This window comes from Podarcis erhardii (assembly GCF_964252035.2).
Source record: "Podarcis erhardii genome assembly, chromosome: 6".
NCBI classification, from domain to species: domain Eukaryota; kingdom Metazoa; phylum Chordata; class Lepidosauria; order Squamata; family Lacertidae; genus Podarcis; species Podarcis erhardii.
In genome coordinates, this window is record NC_138510.1 from 180,620 (window position 1) to 203,417 (window position 22,798).

The 22,798-nt window shown below is 59.6% G+C and overlaps 2 protein-coding genes across 3 annotated transcripts; both read left to right on the forward strand.

Annotated features, from left to right (window-relative positions):
• The first annotated feature begins 1,601 nt into the window (after positions 1-1,601).
• On the forward strand, positions 1,602-13,884 carry TGM5 (transglutaminase 5). 2 transcript variants are annotated; one of them, XM_081867678.1, is made up of 13 exons: positions 1,602-1,770; positions 2,239-2,415; positions 3,799-4,050; positions 4,764-4,882; positions 5,583-5,711; positions 6,541-6,718; positions 7,479-7,617; positions 7,978-8,081; positions 8,598-8,837; positions 10,890-11,237; positions 11,332-11,492; positions 11,860-11,993; positions 13,358-13,884. In XM_081867678.1, the coding sequence occupies exons 1-13, from the start codon at positions 1,761-1,763 to the stop codon at positions 13,530-13,532; spliced, it is 2,166 nt and encodes a 721-aa protein (XP_081723804.1). In that variant the 5' UTR covers positions 1,602-1,760; the 3' UTR covers positions 13,533-13,884. The 2 variants fall into 2 exon arrangements, with proteins under 2 accessions (XP_081723804.1, XP_081723803.1); XM_081867677.1 differs by lacking the exon at positions 1,602-1,770 and having other exon boundaries at positions 1,942-2,415.
• A 423-nt stretch (positions 13,885-14,307) lies between these two features.
• Positions 14,308-22,783, forward strand: LOC309344302 (protein 4.2-like). The gene is given in 14 exon segments (XM_081866575.1): positions 14,308-14,430; positions 15,221-15,409; positions 16,477-16,710; positions 16,888-17,006; positions 17,241-17,363; positions 18,126-18,303; positions 18,601-18,739; positions 18,851-18,954; positions 19,319-19,561; positions 19,735-20,067; positions 20,867-21,030; positions 22,335-22,510; positions 22,512-22,536; positions 22,538-22,783. Coding segments are annotated over 14 exon segments (2,280 nt in total). The 5' UTR covers positions 14,308-14,420; the 3' UTR covers positions 22,781-22,783.
• The last annotated feature ends 15 nt before the right edge of the window (positions 22,784-22,798 follow it).

Below are 22,798 nucleotides of genomic sequence, written 5' to 3' on the forward strand. Positions count from 1 at the left end.
GACACCAAGTCCTTCCCTTCTGTCTGCAGAAAGGCAGACACAGGCAGAATGACAGGCGGAGTTGCTAATCCACCAGCTCAGGCATTCTTGGCAGGGGAGGGAGAAGGAATCCAGAAACCACAGTGGCTCAGCCTTTGTTTCCCAGGCTGGTCCTGGCCTGCCCACCACAAAGCCCAGGGCCGCCTGAGAGGCAGAGAGGGCAACTCGGGGGCACTTCCTGCTCCTCCGGCTGGCAGGAGACGCCTGCGGCTTGGGGGGGGGAGCAGGGGGTCCTGGAGCAGGTTGCAGCACCCGCCTCTTGGCAGGGCTTCTCTCCTCTGCAAGCACCTGCTGGCCCCCCCCCCATGACCCTCCCTCTTCCCACACATGGGGAGCCGGCTAGGGCCACATCCTGACATCTGTGGGGAATCCTGGGAACGGTCCTTTGCTAAGGATGCCGGGAACTGTAGCTCTGTGACGTCAGCGCTCTTAACAAACTACGCTTCCCAGGACCTTTCACAGGTGGATGTGGCCAGAGGGGGGGGGTGCACTGGGTCCTTTCTGGGGAAGAGACCACCCCCCACATTCCACAAGGGCAGAGCACCTGCTTGGCATGCAGAAGGACCCAGGTTCAGTTCCTGGCAGCCTCTCCTGAGAGGCCTGGGAAACCCCAGGGAGCTGCTGCCAGTCGGTGTAGACAGAACTGAGTGGGAAAGGCCAGTGGTCTGACTCGGGGCTTCACTGCAATTCCCCTTTGCCTGCTCTTTCCAGGCACAGGTCTGCGCTTAAAAGCTCCGTGTCTGAGTGCGCTCTCTCTCTCTCTCTCTCTCTCTCTCTCTTTTGCTTTCCTTTCTCTTTCGTCAATTCAGCTTTTAAGCCCTTTTTGGTGAATTCAGAGGACTGGCGTCTTCCTTTATTGTTAGGACCATAACTCAAGGATAGGGCAGGGGACACCCAGCCAGATGAGTGGGGAATGAATGAATGAATGAATATCTGAAACCCTTAAGAGGGAGACAGAGATGCTGCCAGTCAGTGCCTGCCAGGCGGAGTCCTCCAGGTGCTGCTGAACTACAGCTCCCATCATCCCTGGCCACGACCCACACAGACTGCTGCAAGCAGGCATTCAACACCCCCTGGCGGGCACCGTGTTAGTGACCCCAGCACTGGCCACGCTGAGTGAGGTGGGCCAAGGGCAGGTTCCTGCGAAGGACCAGAAGGGCCTCTTTGGACCACTATCCCGCAGAGCCGCTGTGCGAAGGCGACCTCTGGGTGGCTCCCCCCAGCCCAAAGGCTGGGCTGTCGGCAGCCCCACCCGACGGCCCCTGGATGCGAGGCTGTGGGCTGGCTCCTGTCTGAGCCCCTGCGGGGAGGTGGGGTCGGCCACTGCTGTTCCCCCCGACCCACGGTGATCACGTCCTTTGAGGCGCCGTGCCTGATGCCTGGTAGCAGCATCTCCGGGTCGGGCTGGGAAAGGCTCCCCTGCCGAGCCGCTGCTGCTGCCAGCCAGAGCAGCGCTGCGCCCTCCCTCTGTTCCCACGAGGAGAGCAGAGAGGTCAGGTGGGGCAACGTTTCTCTCAGCAAGTGCCCGTCGCGCCCACACCCGGCCTGCTCCCGGGACGCTGCTGTGCCAAGAAAGTTGGTGACTGAGCAGGAAGGTGAATCGTTCATGCCGTGGCTGCTGCCACACCTCCGCCTCTCTGGCTCCGGCCAGCCGGGAAGGAGGAAGGCGGGCGGCAGCAGCCCGGAGGCATTCCTCAGCAGGCGCTTGGCAGAGCAGCAGCATGGCCGCGAGTGAGTCCTGGCCTGGGGGAGCCTGGGGGACGGGTGCCGGTTCTGAGGATGGGGAAGGGGGGAGCCCAGGGGGAGAGGGAGAGGAGGGCAGGCTCCAACTCCGGGTGCCCTGGCCCCTTCTCCTCCCGGTGCTCCTGCGGGGTCCCCTCTTCTTAACGTCTTATGGTTGCTAAATGGAGCCTCCATGGACAGAGGCAGTCTAGCTTAGAATTGTGGAGAGCAAGAGTGGGAGGTGGTGGCTTTGGAGGTTCTTAAGCAGAGGTTGAATGGCCACCTGCCATGGATACTTTAGTGGAGATTTCTGCATTGCAGGGGGTTGGGCTAGATGACCTTTGGGGATCCCTTCCAACTCTATGGTCCTACCTGGGGCTTCCCAGAAGCATTCAGCTGGCCACTGAGAGAACAGAATGAGAAGGGCCCCTGGCCTGGCCCAGCACTCTCCGCTGACGTCCTTTTGCTCTTTGGTAGAACTGCAGCTGGCGTTCATCACTTGGCACAGCACCAAGAACAACCTGCATCACCGCACAGCGGAGATGGGGGGCCAGCAGGTGATCGCGAGGCGGGGGCAGCCCTTCACCATCACCCTCCACTTCCAGGGGCGAGGCTACCTGCACGGAGACTCCCTGCACCTGATTGCAGAGACAGGTAGGAGCAGGTGGGGAGGGAGAGGAAGGGGCTTGGCCTGGGGTCTCCTCTCAATCCAGGAGAGGAGAGGAGATACAAGACCATTAGCCAACTGCATGTGCTGGAGGGGGCTAGTGAAGGCTCTGCCTCCAGTCGGAGGCTGCAAATGTTTCTGCACACCAGCTGCTAGAACTCTTGGGCTCAAATCCTGCTTGCTGGTTTCCCACAGACACTGTTCAGCTCCTGGAGGCTGGACTAGGTGGGCCACTGGGGGCTCTTCTTCTGGCCCTCAGCCCTCACCACATCCAGGGCAGTGCCTACCCAATGGCACAGGACCTGCTGCAAGCCCTGAGGCCTCTTCTGGGTCCTGTGGTCTGCCTTGTCCACAAGGGTCTCTGCGCCCCTCCCTGTCTTCCATCTGGACTGCCTGGCAAATGCTGCCTGCCTGTGTGCAACCAAGCCTTATGAGGAACGGTTGAGAGGAGATCTGAGAGTCATCTCCAAATATCTGAAGGGCTGTCACATGAAAGAAGCTTGTTTTGTCCTGCTCTGGAGGGCAGCACTTGAACCCATGCCTTCTAGCTACAAGAAAGGAGATTCTAACATCAGGAAGAACTTTTGACAGTCAGCAATCTCCCTCAGGATGTTGTGGACTCTCCTTCCTTGGAGGCATGTAAACAGAGGTTAGGTGGTCATTTGCCCTCTATGATCTAGTTGAGATTCCTGCATTTCAGGGGGCTGGGCCCCCAGGGACCATTTTATGATTGCAGCCCTGAGTCCAGCCAAGGCCATTGGAGCACCTGGAGTGGCAAGCCCAGAGTTCTGCCTGCCAACAGGTGCCAAGGGAGTCCCAGACCTTGGCGGAGACCAGAGCAGCAGCTGAAAGGGTCTCAAAAGCAGGGAACAGGGGATCTATTTTAAGTATTCATTATTGTATTTATATCCCCCCCCCCCCGTTTCTCCACGGAGCTCAAGGCAGTGTCTGGCCCAAGGTCACACCCAGGGAGCTTCATGGCTTTATGGGGATTTTAACCCTCGTCTCCCAGGTCTTAGTGCTCCTCTAATCCCCACAGCAGCCCTGGGAGGAAGGTTAGACTGAGACAGGCAGCGGCTGGCCCCACCCCGGGAATGTCATGGTTAAGTGTGGGGACTTGGACCCTCTCCCAGGTCGGGTCTCTGTTGCTCTAGTGCAGTAGACAGCAGGGGGAGGGGCACGGTGGCCCACCAAGGGGCAGCCTCTGTGGGCAAGCCAGTTCCCACCTTCCACGGCAGTGATGATGATGATGATGGCAGCTCCCTTGCAGCCCTTCCTAGCTGCTCAATGCCCCACTGGGCTGCCTTGACCTGGCCTGACCCCCTCCGAGAGACCCTCCAGCTCCCCTTGACTCCCCCCTTACTCTGCAGGGCCTCAGCCAGACCAGCAGGCGGGGACACAATCCATCTTCCCGGTGGGGCCAGGACAGCCAGACTCGAAGCGCGCCTGGAGAGCCACCGCCAGCGCCGCCAGCGGGCCCCGATCCACGGACGTCGTTGTCTGGCCTCCGGCTGGGGCCCCCATTGGGCGTTACCAGCTGAAGATCCGCGTCGACTCCGACCACACCTCCAAGTTCTACTACCTGGGGGACTTCATCCTGCTCTTCAATGCCTGGTGCCCAGGTAGGGTGTGGGGGCACATTTGGGCGGTTCCTTCAGGCCCTGATCTGTGGGGTGGGTTTTAATGGGTGGGAGAGAAGATACTAATTGGCGCCCTCTAGCAAGAACAGGCATTTGTTAGCTTGGGCTGCTAATCTCCCCCAGCCCTGCCAGGGTCTGCTCCTTGCTCAGCGCTGCAGCGGAAGAGTCCTGGGTCTGCATCTGGGGGCTTGGAGCATCTCCCTGGGACCCGGGAGCATGGGGGGGGGCTTTCCTGGGCGTCTGTTCAGTGGGAGGGAGCCTGGCATTCCCCCCAGTAATGGAGGGGAGGGGGGCCGGCCAGCAGACCCACGAGGCAAGGGGAGGCAACTGCCCCAGGCAGCAGGATCCACAGGGGCCTGGAGGTGAGGCTGGGTCCCAGGAGGGGAAGGTGCCTCTCCCAACCCTCCAAAGCACCTCAGAAGAGCCTGCTGGATCAGGCCAAGGGCCCCCTGGCCCACATCCCATTCTCACAGTGGCCAACCAGGTGCTCCAGTTGGGGAAACCCACAAGCAGAAGCAGAGCACCAAGGCAGCCCCCCCCCTCCCCTCCTGCGCACTCAGAAGTGTTGCTGTCACCAGCTGTGGAGGCAGAGCAGAGCTGCCTGGCTAGGGGCCCTGAAGAGCCCCTTCTCTCCTCCTTGCCTCCTGGGGGAGGGGCTTCCCTACTCTGACCTGTCCCCCTCCCCTGCCTCTCAGATGATGACGTTTACCTGGAGAGCGAGCTGGAGAGGGAGGAGTACGTCCTGAACGAGCAGGGCCTCATCTACCAGGGAAACAAGAACTGGATCCGCCCTGTTCCCTGGAACTTTGGGCAGGCAAGTACTTAAGGCGAACCCCGGTGCTGGATCAGGCCAATGACTCTAGTCCCATCCTCACAGGGGCCAACCCAGTGGGAAGCCCAATCAAGCAGCGTCTGAGACCAACTGCTTCCCCCATTCTTGTTCACCACACTAAGGTAGAGTGGCTCTGTCCATGGAAGCTCCATTTAGGAAGGTGAAGTGCTGCAGCAGCTGCAGCCTCCCCTAGTCCAGGGCTGAGTGAAGATGGGGCTCCCAAGGCATTACTGGACTTCCAGCTGACCTCTCCATCCCTGACCGCTGGCCTGGCTGGGGCAGCTGGGAGTTGGAGTCCAGCAAGTGCAGGGGGAGAGGCACACCCACAAGCCCCAGCCAGACAAGGCCCAGCCAGCCCTCCCTCCCTCCCTCCCTCCCTCCCTCCCCCAGTTCTCCTTGGCCCCTGCCCAGAAGAAGCAGCTGGCCAGGCCAGGCCAAAGAGCAGCAATGCAGCTGAGCCTGCAATCCTCCGAGTTTGCTCTGGTTAGGAAGGAACATAGAAAGCTGCCTCATACCGAGTCAGGCCATTGCTCCATCTAGCTGAGTATTGCCCACACTGACTGGCAGCAGCAGCAGCAGCAGCTCTCCGGGATTTCAGGCAGGAGTCTCTCCCAGCCCCACCTGGAGCTGGAGACCTTCTGCATGCTGAGCTGGCCGCCTTCTTCCTCCTCTTCCTCTGCAGTTTGAGGAGGGCATCGTGGGCATCTGCCTGAAGCTGTTGGACAGGAGCCTGCACTTCTTGCACGACCCCGGCAGGGATTGCTCCTTGCGCAACAGCCCCGTCTACGTCAGCCGGGTGCTGAGCGCCATGGTAAGGGCTGCTGGGACCACCCAGCGCTGTGGGACCCGCCCCCCCCAAGGGCTGTTCCCTGATCTGCTCAGGGTGGGGCTGGTGGGACCTTCTGAGATGGGGACCCAAAGCAGTTGCTGGACTTGCCCTCAGCCAGGAGAATGCGCAAGAGGCATCGCCTTCCCCCTGCCCCACGCCTGCCACCCAGGAATTCCGTGTACAGGCTGTTCCAGGTGGGGTTGCCATAGCTTATTCCGCTTATAAATCACTTCCCGAGAAGCACCTTGAAGCTGTTTCACAACACAGCAAAAACAATTAAAAACCCTTTAAAATGATAAACAACTGCATGTGCACAGACCGTTTTCCTTCCCCCGGAAAAAGCAGGCACATGGCAGGGGTGCTCCAGGCTCCCGTTTCGACTGCTGCAATGCATTGTGGGTAGGGCTGCCCTTGCAAGGTGCAGCTGCCAGAACATTAACTGGTTGAGGAAAACACTGGTTTAAGACTCTGTTCTGTCTGAAACAAAAGAGGCTGGCTAAAGCCATGTGGCTGGAGCAAGCAACTCAGAGCTCCTCACATGGAGGCAGAGAGAAAAAACACAAAGGTTTGGTGACCCAATTCCTCCCCAAGTGACAGGTGATGACATAGGCTGAGGCTGGCAGGACAGCTGACTCTATGGTTTAACCCCTTCATGAACTAATTAGGTTCAAACACGCTCGAGTTCGGTATATGAGGCTGCAAGTTCAAAGTACTTTGGGAGGCTCAGTCGAGTGACTATGAGCTTGGCTTTGCCTGGAGGGGCCCTCTGGCACTCATGGGGCTGCCTGCCTCCCCCCCCCCCCCGCTCCAGATCAACAGCAACGATGACAACGGGGTCCTCCTGGGCAACTGGAGCGAGGACTATTCCGGGGGCGTCCGCCCCACCGAGTGGAGTGGCAGCATCGCCATCCTGACCCAGTGGGACCACAGCGGGGGCCGGCCGGTCAAGTATGGGCAGTGCTGGGTCTTTGCAGCCGTGATGTGCACAGGTAGGGATGGGGAGCAAGGCATGCTGGGCGCAACTCCCCAGGGAAACGTGGAGGCCTCTGCTTCACCTGCAAAGCCAGAAGGGACAGTGCGGGGGGGACGGTCCGGCTACTATTTGTCAAGATCGTTGTGAAATGAGAAGTAGCTGTATTTTGAATAGGAAAGTGATAGGTTGCATTTGGGAACAAGAACTTCCTCACCTAGCAAGGAATTTAAGAAACACAGCATTTTTCCTGACTGAAACCTCGTAGAGAGGTTGGTACTTTAAGGGGAGGTGGACGGAGGGGGGGGGCAGGTAGCAAAACACAGGGCAACTTTTAAATACTGTCAGTGAAAGCAGGTGGCCCTTCTGGGCCAAAGGGAGAGGCAGGTGTGCCAGTTTTCCTAGGGGGAAAAACAGGGGGTGGGGCGGCCAAATAGTGGGCTGGAGAAATGGACCCCCAAGCCCCCTCTGATGCACGCACACAGAGAGAGAGAGACTTTACTCTTGGGGCCCCATGGGAAATGGGGCAGATATGGGGGTCCCTGTAAGAGCCTCACCCCAGCTGCTTTATCACTGGAAGCTGAAGCTGCTGCTATTAACATGCTCAGAGGCTACTTACAGGAGCCAAGTACAGGATCCCGGCAGAACTGGCACAGCCATTCTTCTCCGGTGGGGGGGGGCAGCAGCACTTGTTTCCCCCAGCAGAAGCTGAAGGGCAGCAGGTGGGGAGGGGTCCCAGCTGCCCAGGACGGCACCCAGCTGCACCCTCCTCTCCCCAGTACTGCGATGCCTCGGGATCCCTTCACGGGTGGTGACCAACTTTGACTCGGGGCACGAGAAGGACGGGAACCTGATTATCGATGTCTTCTATGACAAGGCCGGGTACCTCCTGCCCACAGAGAGCAAGGACAGCATCTGGTGAGATGGGGCTGCCTCCTGGGGGGCCCTTTCCCCCTCCCCTCCCGACTGCCAAATCCTCTGGGGCCCCTTCTTCTCTGCATCACATGATGGAGGGAGGACCACCCTGACTCAGGGGCTCCTTGCCGGGGATGGAGTGAGGCAAGGGCTTTCCTTCCCAGGTGGGCCTTTGACCTCAGATCAAACCCAAGACTGGGCTCTTCTCTGCCCAAAGAGAGATACAGCCCCAAGCGGAGGCTGGGGGGGGGGACATCTGTCAGGGATGCTGTGATTCCCCCCTCCCTCATGATGACCCCACAAAGCACACCCCTCCCAGCTAGAGAGACCATCTCTTTGGGCTCTGCTTGTCTTCTGCTGCAGGAACTTCCACGTGTGGAATGAGTGCTGGATGGCACGCAGAGACCTTCCCCCCGGCTACCACGGCTGGCAGGTCCTGGATGCCACCCCCCAGGAGCGCAGCAACGGTGCGTTTCCCCCGCTCCTCCTTTCAGCCTGGCCTGGGCTTGGCCTGACTGCTTCCCCATCTCTGGGGGACCTTGGAGGGCAGCCCCATGAAGACGCTGAGCCAGTGGGTGGAAGCTGTGAAAAAGGCCAATGTCGTGCTACAGATCCTTAGGGAAGGAACGGGAAATAAAACTCCCAATATCATAACCTTAGATTATACCAGTCTAAGGTGCGACTACATTTGGGGTACTATGCACAGTTCTGGTCACCAAACCGATATTGTGGAGTTGGAAGAGGGTCAGAAAGGGCGACTGAAATGATCCAGGGGGTGGAGCAACTGCCTTGTGAGGAAGGAAGCGCAGGGATATGGATGGCTCCTAGCCAGGGTGGCCCTGCTCTGCCTCCACAGCATCTGAATTCCAGTTTTGGGAAGCGCTCAGGTCCAGTTTGTGGACTCCCAGCTGTGAGAACAGGATGCTGACCTGGATGGGCCCCTGGCCTGATCCGGCCCTGACATTTTCCTTCCCTCCTGGCAGGGCTATACTGCTGTGGGCCAGCCCCTGTCAGCGCCATCCGGGAGGGAGATGTGGACGTGCGTTTCGATGCCCCCTTTGTGTTCTCCATGGTGAATGCTGACCGTGTGGCTTGGCTGCTGGACGGGACAAGGAAGGAGAAGCTCCAGTGGGACACCAGTGCTGTTGGGAACAACATCAGCACCAAATGCGTTGGGAGCGATGAGCGGGAGGACATCACCAGTGCCTACAAATACCCAGAAGGTAGGGAGATGGAGAAAGCCACAGGCACCCAGAAATGCATCCTGCACCCGGCCAGCTGGCCTGACTCAGAAGTTGTAATCTGGATTCACCATTCCTGCAGGCAGTTACAGAGGAGCAGAACAGATTGTTCTGGCCTGGAGACAGAGCCGGTGGAGAGGCCTCTTGGCCAGCAGGCTCCCAAATTGCAGGGTGCTATTCCCTCATCTGAAGGCTGTGAAATTCTCAGCCAGCATGTCTGATCCTGCTTGTGATGGTGGCAGCAAAGCGCCTTTAGTGGCTAGGGCACAGGGAAAGGCAGGAAGCCCAGGTGAGCCTGAGGGTTGCTGCACTGTCAAGGCTGGGCTGGGCTTTGTGGCGCACGATTGTTCTTGCGATTGGGTCTTCGAGGGCCGGGGGCCACAGGGAGGAAGCTGCCGCTGCAGGAAACCTCAAGCAGCCGGAGCACCAGCTGGGAGTGGCTTCTATGAGCTCTGCTCTAAAAATCAGCAGCTGCAAAATGCCTGCAAAAAGATCCACATGAAACCCCACATGAGTGGGGTCATCTGGAGTCCCTTGTCCGCAATATGCTGATGACACACAGCTGTCCTTTACATCCGCAGGTGGGCAGTGGAAGTGCTGGACTATTGTCTGGTCTTGATAATGGACTGGATGAGCGCCAGCCGACTGAAGTTCACTCCGGATCAGGGTGGTTCCCTAGACTGGATGGTTGGGAAGTGGCCTTGATGGGGTTACACTCCCTCTGAAGGAGTGGGTATGCAACTTGGGGGTACTTCTGGGTCAGGTGGTCTCAGTGGCCCAGAGTGCTTTCTAGCAGCTTCATCTGGTGGCCCAGCTGCACCCTTCTGTGGTCTATGCTCTGGAAACCTCTAGGTTAGATGACCGCAACACATTATGCGTGGGGCTGCCTCTGATGAGAGTTCAGAAACTTCATCTGGTGCAGAATGCGGTGGCCAGGTTGCTCACTGGGGCAAGATGGATGGAGTTTATAATGCCAATCCTGGCCCAACTGCTCTGGCTGCCAATTTGTTTCCAGACCCAATTCAAAGTGCTGGTGCTGACCTATAAAGCCTTCAGTAACTCAGGATATGACCAATCTGGACCCTGCAATCATCCTCTGAGGCCGTTCTTCGTGTGACTCCTCCGCAAGAGGTCCGGAGGGTGGCTACATGAGAATGGACCTTTTCTGCAGTGGCTCCCTGCTTGTAGAATGCTTCCCCCAGGGAGTCCCGCCTGGCGCCTTCATTACATGTCTTTCGGTGTTAGGCAGAAACATTCCTCTTCTCCCAGGCCTTAGGCTGGTCAAAAAATCTTTGGCTTTTTTCAAGGTGTTTGTTACTGGTTTTTCTGCTTGTTTTTGTTATGCTATGTATTTTGTGTTTTCGTTTTGTATCTTTATGCTATAAAAACCACCCTGTGATCTTTGGATGAAGGGCGGGCAGTTTATAAATTTAGTAAGCAAGTAAAATAACATAAATAAGTTCAGGGCTGCTAACCCTGCTGATTCTGCTCTGCCTCCCTGGTGAGAGACAGGAACACAGTCCCAGTTGCTGGAAGCCACAGGAGGGGAGGGGCTGCTCTTGTGCTGGGGGGTCCTGCTTGCTGGATTCCCCTTGGGACTAGGAGGGCCTCCTGGGGCCTGATCCTGCAGGGATCATCTTATGCAGACTGCAAGTAGGCTAGCAGAGATCTGGTGCCTCTGATGGCTCCCAAACTCCTCCGCCAGTGTGGTGTAGTGGTTAAGAGCGGTAGACTTGTAATCTGATGAACCAGGTTCGCTTCCCCGCTCCTCCACATGCAGCTGCTGGGTGACCTTGGGCAAGTCGCACTTCTTTGAAGTCTCTCAGCCCCCCTCAGGTCACAGAGTGTTTGTTGTGGGGGGGAGGAAGGGAAAGGAGATTGTTGGCCGCTTTGAGACTCCTTCAGGTAGTGATAAAGCGGGATATCAGATCCAAATCCAAACTTTTCCTCCCTTAGCCAAGCTCCGGACCCGGGGGGAGGTGCCTCACCTCGTGCACTCACTGGCCTTGCCTTGTCCTTCCTCGCTCCCCACAGGCTCCCCGGCAGAGCGCCGTGTGTTCCTGAAGGCCCTCGGCCAGAGGCAGCCGCTCAGCCCCCCAGTGCGATACAGGTCAGGAGTCCTTCCGGTTGCATTCTCTGCCTCTGTGGAGGACAGGACCCGGGAGCCGCCGGCGGCCATGGCCCAGACCTCTCTGAAGCTCCAGCTGGTGGAGAGTCCTGAGGTGGGCCAGGACATCCAGCTGGTGCTGGCGGCCTGCAACCTGGAGTTTGTCCACAAGGAGCTCAAGCTGAGCCTCAGCGCCCAGGCCGTGCTGCACGATGGCCACCCACGGCCGCCCTTCTGGCAGGAGACCCTGTACCTCTCCCTCCGCCCCAGGGAAGGTAAGGCGAGCGGTAGGGGGAGCGGGCAGGCCTCCCGAGGCGCTGTCTCCGGGTGAAGGAGTGCCGCCCGCCTCTGACACGGGCCTCTTTGCAGAGAAGGAGCTTCCCTGGACCATCTCCTACCAGCAGTACGGGCAGCAGCTGGGAGAGGATAAGCAGCTTTGCGTCATCGCGCTGGGCGAGGAGAACACTACCTGGCTGAAGACCCTGGCAGAGAAAACCATTACCATGGCCAGCCCCAGCCTGGACATCCACGTAGGCACATCTCCTCTGGGTTGGCGGGGGTGGCACAGTGGGCTGCTCACCTGGGAGATGGGACAGCTACTGTGGGGTCCAGTGCAGGTTTTCCAAAGGCTCTGTTCCTGGGGGCAAAGGAGCCAAGACACCTGACCGGCTCCCTCCCTGGCACACACCTTGCAACCCACCTGCCTCCCTCTGATGTGGTTTGGGTGGGCTAAAGCCATGCAGGCTCAGCAAGAAACATCCCAGCCTTCTTCAAAGTGGGGAACAAGCTCCCCCACCGCCCAAGTTTCAGGCCAGGCAAAGAGGGGGCTGGGGGCTGGGCCCCTGTCCCAAAGAGCCCCCCTCCCTTCTGCTCCTAACCGCTTGGTCCTTGGCACAGGTGTTGGCCTCCGTGGTGGTGAACCAGCCCTTCCCAATCCAGGTGGTGTTTGCCAACCCCCTTTGGGAGCCCGTGGGCAACTGCGTCTTGAGCATGGAAGGCAGTGGGCTGGTGAAGGGCCAGCCCCAGATACAGTGAGTAAGGGGGCAGGGGGGCAGGAAGGCTGGTTGCAACTCATCCCTCCAGGCGCCCACATGCATGGGGTGAACAGAGTTTCAAAATCCCATTCTTGGCAGCAAAATTTAAAATCACAGACTGTAAAACTTTGTTCAGGCAACAACTTGGGAAGTAAAATAAGACTTACTTACTTTATAACTATGCACTGGATCACAGCAACAGCAGTAATAAAAGCTATGCAAGCAAAATACTTACATTTACAGCACAACAAGCTGGCATCTGCCTGGCACAGGGGACGTCTGCCCTCTTTGTGGCCAAAGGAAGAGAGAGGAAGAGGAAGTACTCTATGCTCCTCCCTCTCCTAGAGAGGAGGGGAAATGGCATCACACAGAGCCCTCTCTACCAATTGTATTTCTATGGTCTGAGTCTCATCTCTGTGGTCTTAGCTCCTCCTCAGGCTAACTAGCAGGAAGAGGCATTTCTTAGGTTTGGCTGCTACCCCCTTGGGGGGAGGCTTCCACTCCCAGCGCTTGATCTCCTGGAGGAAGAAGTGCAGAGCAAAGGATGATTGGCCAGCAGTTCACAGTTCCGAGTCTCTGCTGTTTGGAAGATCTTTGGGGCAGGATCCTCCCCCTGCTCTCTCTCTGTGTGTGAATGTGCACGCGGCCCCTTCTCTTCCCCCTCCACTATCAGCTCTGGAGCCATTTCTGAGCAGAAGCATCCCCGGAGGTCAGGGCCCCAGCAACACAAACAGCAGAGAGACCTACAAGCAGGAAACTATGTGCCTAAAGAGTCTTTAGAAAAAAAAGGAATAAGCAGCCATACAAACTGGAAGAGTTATCCTCCTTTCTGATTTACAGGAGTGCAGCACTGGGGGCCAAGGCCTTTGTTGCCAGTCAGAGAGGGAGATGCTGTATTTTGTCACGAAGGGGGGGAGGGAGGGAGGGAGGGAGGGAGGGAGGGAGGGAGGGAGGAGAAGGCGACGAAGACCCTCTCCCACAGGGGCCTCCAGATATCTTCCTTCTCTTTTGTCAAAAGGTTGGATGCCCACCTGTCAGGGACAGAATCATAGAACTGTAGAGTTGGAAGGGACCCCTGAGGATCATCTAGTCCAACCCCCTGCAATTCAGGAATCTCAACTGAAGCATCCTTGAGGACAGATGATTTATTTGTTTTCTCCACTTCAGGGGGTTGGACTAGATAACTCTTAGGTTCCCTTCCAGCTTTACGCTGCTATGATTTATGCCTCCTTGGCACTGTGAGTGCCCCCCCTTTCCCCCACCCGGCCATTTGGGGCTCATCACTGCCTCAGAGCTGGTAAGAAAGGAAAGTGTGCGGTCCCTTTGGCCTCCTCCCTGCCAGGCTCCTCTTCTCTTTGCAGGTTGGGGCCCCTGGGCCCCCGGAAGCAGACCAGCGTCCGGCTCCAGCTGACGCCCTACAAGAGCGGCCCCCGGCAGCTGCACGTCACACTCAAGAGCAGCCAGTTCCCCCCAGTCAAGGGCCACAAGCAGCTGCAAGTGGCCCCCCGCTCGGGATGGAGGTGTCGCAGGGACTGACTAAGCCGGGACCCCCGGCAGCGCCTGGTGGGCCACGACTGCTCAGACCCCTTCTGCCCCCTCCTATAAAAGTCTGCATTCCCATCCGTCGCCGCCGCCTCGCCGGTTCCTTCTGCCGCCGCAGACCCCCGCCTCCCCCCGTCCAGGCAGGGGGCGGGAAGGCAGGCAGCAGTCCTTCCGCGGAAGACGCCTCGCTATCCTGCGCCCCAGTCCCGCGCAGGGGGAGACACCGTCGCTCGTGGGGATTGGGACACTTACCGTAATTATTCAATCAATGTCATAAAAAACTGCGGCTTACAAAGAGAATAAAACGATTAGGCTGTCAGTAAAAGCAACTCTTTAGAACATAAAACCGGCAATAAACTAACGCGTGTGCACAGGCTTTCCAGAACCAGAATGTCTTGCGCGCCCTGCTCTCCCCAGCGATGCGAGAAAGGGCGGCGAAGGCGCCTGCCTGAGGTCAAGGGGAAGGGAGTTCCAGAGGGTAAATGCTGCCGTACTAAGCGATCGGCTTTTTAGAAATGCGAAATGCATGACAGTTTGCGCGGCGCCACCTGCTATTTGTGGCCTGCAGGGAACACACCTGAGCCGCGTCCCGCGAATGGGAAAAACCACACGAAGCGTGAGAAAAGGAACCCAGCAGAAAGCGGCCCGCCCGGTAACGGGCAGCTGCTTGGAAAGGCCCGTCGGAACCGCCCTGCCAGCCGCACGTGGCAGAGATAAGGGCGGCAGGTGACGCCAGGCTGATAAGGAGCCCGCGAGAGGCGAGGGGGCCCCACGGGACGGGCCAGGCAGAGGCAGCCTCGCCATCCTCGGCCCCGACCGCCCTCCCGCAGCCAGCCCGAGGCAAGAGGAGGAAGGGACAGAGCCCGCGGCCCGCAAAGCGCCATGGGCCAAGGTGAGCGGGGACTCCCTGGGCACTGCCAAGCCGTCCAAACCCGGTGCCATCCCAGAGGGGTCTGCTAGGCTCCTCGGCGCAGCATCACAGCGCGGAGCAACGGAGGCTGCCCAGGCGGGCGGGAGCCCCTGGCCTTGTAGGGAGGAGGCCGGCAGGGAGCCACGAAGCGGGGCGAGGGTCCTGGGTGCAAGCTGGGTGCGTCTCAAGGTGGGGGCGTTTAGGCCCGGCTAAAGCGGGGGGAGTGGGAGGGGAGCCAAAAGAGCAGGTGGGTCGGAGGGGGCTGACGAGCGCAGCCTGGTCGAAAGGACTCCTCTGCAGCCAAGAGCAGGCGCCGAGCTTTGGGCAGCAACCTCAGTGACCAGGAGGAGTTCGGGGACCAGCCCCGTTCTCACGTGCGGCTGCTCTGTCACACCCAGCGGCTTCAGGCAGGACCCCCCTCCCGCGCACTTTTGCAGCATGGCATCTCCCCACCATTCCAAACAGATCTCAGCACCCTCAGCAGAGTCCCACTTCTCAGGGGTCGTGAGCAGCCCCCTAAGCGTCTTTCAGGGGAGAGAGGGACTTTCCTGGCTGCCGCAGTCTGGCGGTCAGTCACTACTGTCCAGACGCCGGCCTCTCTGGCCCATCTGGAGGAGAGCTCAAAGACCCCCGCAGGGCCTCGTGGCCCCTCTCTTGCCTACCTGCGCCCCCGTTCATTTGCCAGAAGAGCGGGAGGCGGAGCGGAAGCGACCCGCACCCCGCCCTGCGCGCCGCCTGCCCCCTCACCGCCTGCTCTCCTCCCGCCCCGCAGCCCTGCAGGTGTCGCGATGCGACTTGCAGCCGTCGAGGAACAACGCGGCGCACCGCACGGTGGCCGTCAGCACCGAGCGCCTGGTGGTGCGGCGCGGGCAGCCCTTTGCGCTCACCCTCCACTTCCGAGAGCCGCTGCCCGGAGCCCCCCGGAGGTACCTGCGCAAGACCTGCCTGGTCGCCCAGACGGGTAAGCTCCGGAAGAGCCGGAGGCCGAAGACCCGCGGCTCCCCGACGGCCCCGCCGCACCAGGAGCCCCGGCGCGCCTCTCGCGCTCCTCCGGCTGCGAGGGGGGTGGTTGCCGGCTGGCAGAAGCTGCGGGAGCCCACCAGGAGACGCACCGTCTGCAGTTGCAGAGCAGAGGGGGAGGGGGGAGTTAAGCGTCACAGGGGAGAAAAGGAGCGGTAGCTAAGTTTGGGCGGCGCCTGGAGGGAATTCCAACTCCTCTGCCCTCCAAAAGAGTACGGCGGGTCAGAGATGAAGGCGAGATGAACAACTGAGAGCGTCCCATTAATTTTCTCAATTATTTCAGCGGTCCTGTAAAGTGGGTCCGCTTTGCTGGGCACACGAGGGGTGGGACTTGCACCTTCGCCAGCAGAGGTGCCCCAGCTGGGGGTGGGGACAAGGAGGACGCGCCCACGGACCCGTTTTCAGGAAGCTGTAGCTCCTGCATTGCAGCGGGTTGGACTAGAGGACTCTCGGGTCCCTTCCAACGCTACGAGTATGAGGTCAAGGCCCTGGGCCACCTCGCTTAGGACTTTTTAGACTGCTTGCCAGCGATCCTCCAGCACGTTCAGCGGGTGGGTGGGGGGGGAGGTCTCTGCCAGCTCCACCTGGAGATGCTGTCAGGATTTGAACCCGGGACCTTCTGATGGCAAAGCAGCTAACTCCCCCCCCCGCCCCCAGCTAGAATGCCCTTCTCGGAAGGAATGTAGAAAAGTAATTGTGCAGCACCGTCTCCGAAAACATCTGGGAGGTGTGTCATATGTTTGCACAAGATGTTTTAACACCCCCGTTAAAGTCAGTTTGCCCTGAATGAAGCCCTGAATTTGGCCCTGGGGAGGCTCGCCTCCCAACCCCCCAGGGGGGTCTGACAGGACAGTCGAGGAGAGCTCAAAGACCCCCGCAGGGCCTCGTGGCCCCTCTCTTGCCTACCTGCGCCCCCGTTCCTTTCTCCAGCCAGCCCCCCAGCAGACCTGTCCCCCGCCCCTCGCTGCCTTGCGTCCCCTTTTGTCCATCTCGCGTTTCCGGCTGCAGGGCAGCGGCCATCCCAAGAGGACGGGTCCCAGGTGCGCTTCCCCATCTCCCGCCGGGGCCGCCAGAGCGGCTGGGAGGCTTTCGTGGACGCCCCCGAGAGCCTCTCTTGGACGCTGACCGTGACCTCGCCCGCCGACGCCGCCATCGGCCGATACTCCCTCCTGCTGCAGCACGGCCGAGGGGCTCCGCGCCCGCTGGGCACCTTCACGCTCCTCTTCAACCCCTGGTGCCAAGGTAGGTGGCCGGGCCGCGGAGGCAAGACGCGTCGGTGCCAACCAAGGCCAGGATGCCGGAGCCAAGAGGGCAGTGGGTGGGGTCGGAAGGTCTGCTGCGGGGAGGGGGCGGCGCAGGGGGACCCCTGCCAACCCAGGCTGTGATGCTGCCCCCCTGATGGCCCGTCTCCCGCCGCAGAGGACAGCGTCTTCCTGCCCAACGAGGCGCAGCGCCAGGAATACGTGTGCAATGAGGAGGGCACCGTTTACTGGGGGCTGGAGGAGGCGCCCCAGCAGCAGCCCTGGGACTACGGCCAGGTGAGCGAGAGACCCATCCCCCCTCAGCCCAGGGGTCGGCTGCGCCTGGCCGGTTTGGGCCAGGTGGGCGGCCGCACCTGCAGGGAGGTGGCCGCCCCGTCGCTCCGGCCACCTGCGGGGCTGCTCCTTACTGCTGCGGAAGGCGCGCGCGGAGCGGAGGGGTCGGGATGGTCGGGGGACGCGAGTGGGGCTCCCCCCATCCTCCAGCCTTCAATTCTCCGCCTCCCTTTTCAGTTCGAAGAGGACGTCGTGGACCTCAGCCTGGCCCTGCCGGCCATCGGCCTCTTCTGGTTGCAGGACGCGCCCTGCGCCCAGCGCAGCGACCCTCTCCACGTCTGCCGGCTGGTCAGCTCCATGGTAGGTGGGCAGGAGCAGGAGGCAGAGTCGCCCGCAGACCCTGCCGGCTTAGTGGAAGCAGCTGCACCTGCTCAGGAACCCTCGGGGCCGGGCCGGGCCGCTCGCGCCCCCTGCTGGCCACGGGGTGCATTTAGCTGCCATTCCTGCATTGCAGGGGGGTGGACTCGATGACCCCTGGGGGTCTTGCTGGATATTTTTTTATAGGCAGCGGGTCGGATATATTTTACAATTTATCCTCGCTATTACTCACATGTGTGAGCAGAACGTTTAAAGTTAAAACAATTAGTTAGCAGAGTTCAAAACCCCATCCTTTGCAGCACTAAAGTGGAAACTTCGGGACTCGGCTGTGTAGCCTTATTGCCATTCATCCAGGCTGGGGGAGCACTGGACTTCTCCCTTTTCCCTCTTAATGAAAAGAATAACACAGCACACTGTAGACCAAGCGTGAAAACAGCATTTAGGTACATAAAGTCTTGCCTTCCACTCCAGCAGCAACAGTAACAAAAAGAAGACCAGGAAAATGCTCCTTGCAAAATGCATAGTTAAAAAGGAAGTCTCACTAAATGTCTGGCTGCCTCGGAAGCAGCGCGGAAAAGAGAAGAGTTCTGCGGCAGGAGGAACTCTTGAGTCTTAACGCTTTCATACCTGCAATTCCCACAATCTCTTCTAACTCTATATTGTTGCGGGTGGGGTGGGGGGGGCAGCTGGACAGGCCTCCTTTCTCCTGGTGCTGCTCACTTTTCTCTCCTCGCCCCCCTCCAGCTGAACAGCAAGACGCACCAAGCGATCCTGGAGGGCGGCTGGACCGGGGACTACAGCGACGGGACGTCCCCTTTCCAGTGGCCGGGCAGCGCCCCCATCCTGCGCCGGTGGCTGGCAGCGCGAGGGCAGCCTGTCCGCTACGGGCAGTGCTGGGTCTTCGCGGGGGTCCTGTGTACAGGTAGAGGGTCCTATTCAGGGATGGGCCCCAGGCGAGGAAGGGGCCCCTGCTGCCTGAGATGGTTGCCCCCCCCCCGCCTACTCTGCTAGCTCTGAGGGACTGGACCCCCTCCTGAGGAAAGGGGTTTAGTGTCGAGGGAGCCGGTGGAAATGTCGCCCTCCTAAGGGGGCGTGGGCGAACCTGCCGTTCCCTAAGGCCTAAAGGGTTGTGATTCCTGCACGGATGGGGGTTGGCCTGGGGGTCCCTTCCCTCAGGAGCCACCTCGCCGCCCAGCTCCCGCTGCCTCTCTCTGTGCAGTGTTACGGAGCCTGGGCATCCCCACCCGCGTGGTCACCAGCTTCGCCTCCGCCCAAGACACGGCCGGCCGCCTGCGCGTGGACGAATACTTCGACGAGAGCGCCGCCCTGATCCCCGGCCTCTCCGAGGCTGCCGTCTGGTGAGGCGCCGTATTACTGGAGTGGGGGAGAAGCTGGTGGGGAGACGGACGGGCTTCAGGGTTCCCTACGACGCCGCCACCCCTAAGCCATTCCCTCCCGGTCTCCCGCAGGCCTTTCCACGCCTGGAACGAGTGCTGGATGGCCCGTCGGGATCTGCCTTCCGGCTACGACGGATGGCAAGCCGTGGATGCCACGCCTCAGGAAGAGGGCAGCGGTAGGTCCCACGGGCGGGTGGGGGGCTCAAGGGAGAAGGGGCGGGACACTGGCATCGACCCCCAGCCACAATATGGAGAGACCGGGATGGGGGAGCAGCTTCCACCTAGAAGGGGGTGAGAGGCCACCTGTCGGGGATTCGTTAGGTGGGATCATTGCATTGCAGGGGGTTGGACTAGATGACCGTTGGGGTACCTTTCCCCTCTACAGTTCTTCCGTGATTCTGACTAGCTTGCCCTTTTAGCCACACTGTGTAGCCCCCTCGCCTCCAGCTCCACAAGCCAGAGGGGGGCTAAAGCAGGGGTACCCTTAGGCCACAGGGGGCACCCCTACCCCAATTGTCGTCCTCCCCTTCCTCTCCACAGGCGCCTCGTTTTGCGGGCCAGCCCCTGTCCGGGCCATCAAGGAAGGCCATCTAGACCTGCGCTACGACGTCGCCACCTTCTTCGCAGCCACCAATGCCACCTGCGCTGCCTGGGTGCGACAGGACAACGGGGACTTCCAGCGTGCCTTTTCCTCCACGAAGTTCGTGGGCAACAACCTCAGCACCAAGGCAGTGGGCAGCGACCGGTGCGAGGACCTCACACACCACTACAAGCACCCGGAAGGTAAGTGGGGCAGGTGAGCTCTTGCTTTCTGCTTGGCCCCCCATCCTGGGGTGGGTTCCAAATCTGGCAGCATCTCTGACCCCCCCTCCCTCATTCTCAGCCAGTCAAGGAAGAAATTTATCACCTGCTTCCCTGAGGAGCAAAGTGGAAATGGCTTCCTGGGTTTTTTGCAGGGTCTGCTGCAGAGAGGGCTGTGCTGAACAAGGTCTCTCGTGAACAGGAGCGCCTCCAGGACCAGATTGAGGGGGACCGCAGCCCCCCTCAGCCTCCACTCGCCCCTCCGGCCCAGGAAGACGACACAGAACCTCTCCTCTTTGCCCATATCCAGGCCAAGAGCTCCTGGCCACTGGGGCAAGACGCCCCAGTCTCCGTGTTGGTGGAGAACCGGACCGGGGAGGAGAAGAGGCTGGCACTGATTCTGGGTGCCCAGCCACTGCAGTATGATGGCAAGGCCCTGGCGCAGTTTTGGAAGGAGCAGTATCACTTCACTCTCCCCAGCGGGCACGGTAAGCTTGCTGGGGAGTATTTGCTGATTGCAATTTATCCCTTTAGGCGCCCACATGTGTGGGCTGAACGGTTTCTCAAAATCCCATCCTTGGCAGCAAAGTTAAAAGCACAGGAATTAGGCTAAATCCAACTATGAAGTAAGCTGGCTCTCCCTTTCTTACCCTGATTTAACAAAGAATCAGGGAACAGCCTGGGAAGTACGGTAAGTTTAAAAATAGAATTTACTGAAAATCCTGCATTGGTTAACCTCAACAGTTGCAGCACAAGCTATGCAAGCAAAATACTTCCGTTTACAGTATAATCAGCTTCTGGCATCTGCCTGAGCTGGAGCAGATAAAGGGCATGTCTGCCCTCTTGGCTGGTCAAAGGAAGAGAGGTGAGGGGAAGTGACATCACACAGAGCCCTCTCTTATCAAATGTATTTCTATGGTCTGAGTCTCTGCCTATCAGCAAAACAGCTCTGTGGTCTTAACCCCTTCTCATGCTAACTAGAAAGAAGAAGCTTTTCTTAAGATTGGCTGCTACTCTCCTACACAGAGAACCAAAGTTGGAAGGGGTCCAAAGGGGCATCTAGCCCCTTTGGCACCTCTGGGCAGAGAAAGTGCCCTGCAGCCAGTGCTGACCCTGTAGGGCTAGATGGGCCATTGGTCTGGCTCAGGAGGAACATGCATCCTGCAAACACCCCTCCCATCTAGTCCAAGCATGCCGGGTTCCTTGCAGAGGCATCACAGCCTGTGATGGACAAGTCCTTGGGTGCCCTCTGTGAATCTCCCTGAGCCCCCCTGCCTTGTTTTCCAGAGGAAGCCCTGAGCACCACGCTGCCTTATGCAGAATATGGCCCAGCCCTGCGCAACAACTCCCTCTTGCTGAAGCTGACTGCGCTGCTGAGAGACACGGCCTCCCATAGCAACCACCTGGCCTGGCAGGAAATCCGCTTCTGTGCCCCTGGACTCAACATCCAGGTCAGTGAGAGGCCAGAGCATCCCCCCCCCCCTCTGCAGCTAACTGCACAGACACAGCTGAGCCCCACTAACACCTGAAGGCAGAGCAGAGAAAAATCAACTACTTTCAAATCCCCCCCTCCAGCAGCTCACGGTGGAACACAGGGTTCTTCCTCCCCACTGCACAACTGCCCTGTGAGGTAGGTTCGGCTGAGGAACAGTGATTGGCCCAAGGTCACCCAGGGAGCTTCACAGCTGAGTAGGCCTCCTCCAATGCCTGTTTTGAGGGGGTGAGCCCCCAATCCCCCTTTCCTGACCGTGAGCCCTTCAAGGGGAGTAGGAGGTCCTTGTTTCTTCGGACTTGGGGTGCCACAGCAAAGCAGGCTGGGTAGAGCCCTGCCCCCTCCCCATTAGCAAGCCCAGTGGGTCTATGGCTTCAGCCCACCCCTGCCCCCCAGACCCCCCAGTCCCTGTGCTGCCATTGTCCTGTTTTCTCAGGTCCCTGAGCACACAGCCCAGTTCCAGGCCACCCAAGCCGAGATCCAGCTCCACAACCCCCTCCCGGAGCCCCTCCCAGGCTGCCTTGTCTCCGTGTCAGGATGGGGGCTCATCCACAAGACCAGGAGCTACAGGTGAAGGACACTCCTGGGCAAGGTGGCTTTCTTTGGGGTGGGGGGATCAAGCCCTCTCCATGACCTGGCATTCCAGGTGAAGGCAAAGGCACACACTCCCCACGGCTGGATCAGAGCAAGTGGGGGGTGGGACTGTGCCAGCCCAGCCCCTCGTTTGCCAGGATTGAGGGGGAAGGGCTCTCTGCTGAGGTGCCAGCTGGATTCATCTGCTTGGCACCTCTGAAAACAGACAGCAGGGTGGTGTTTATAGGCTTGGGGGAGGAGGTGAGCAGCTGCTCTTAGAATCATTGAATTGTAGAGTTGGAAGGGACCCTGAGGGCCATCTAGTCCAGCCCCCTGCAATGCAGAAATCTCAGCTCAAGCATCCCTGACAGCTGGCCATCCAGCCTCTGCTCAGAAACCTCCCAGGAAGGAGAGTCCCCCACCTCCCCAGGGAGTCCCTTCCACCATCAAGCAGGTCCTCCTGTCCAAAGTTCTTCCTGGTGTTGACATGGAATCTCCTTTCTTGGAACTTGAGTGAGTCCTGCCCGAGATGCCCCTTGGTGCCCCTTGCCAGTCTACCATTCTGATTCCATGAATCCATCTGGAGCAGGAGAAAACAAGCTTGCTCCATCCTCCTCCTGAGCTGCCCCTCCCCAGGAGAGCTGGCGACCCCCTTCTCCCCCTAACAGCCCCCTCTCCTCCTCTCTGCAGGCTTGGAGACATCCCAGCTGGCAGCAGCACAGCACTGAGGATCCCCTTCACACCGACCCAGGCGGGGCCCCGGAGGCTGACAGTGCATGTAGAGAGCCCCCTGCTCCAGCCCCTCAAGGCCTGCAGGACCATCCAGGTGGGGGCAGCAGCTTAGAGCTTCTCCAAAGCAACAGGAGTTGCATTAAATGCACTTGGAGTGACACCCCTCAGACCGCGGCTCCTTCTTCATCAGCCCAGTGCCAGCAGAAGGGGGGCTGTGGGGGGGCTCTTTCCAAAAGCAGCAGCTCCCCTGTCCCCAAAGCAAGCTGGCTGCTCTCTTGCACTGCTGTTTAGCAGGTAGAGCCAAAGGACAAGCGGCGCCTGTGCGCCTCCCTCCTTCCCCTGCGTTACGTCTCGGCCTGCAATCTCCTTGGGGCAGAGACCTGGCTTCCTCCGGTGCTTTGTGAAGCCCCGGGTGCATGGGT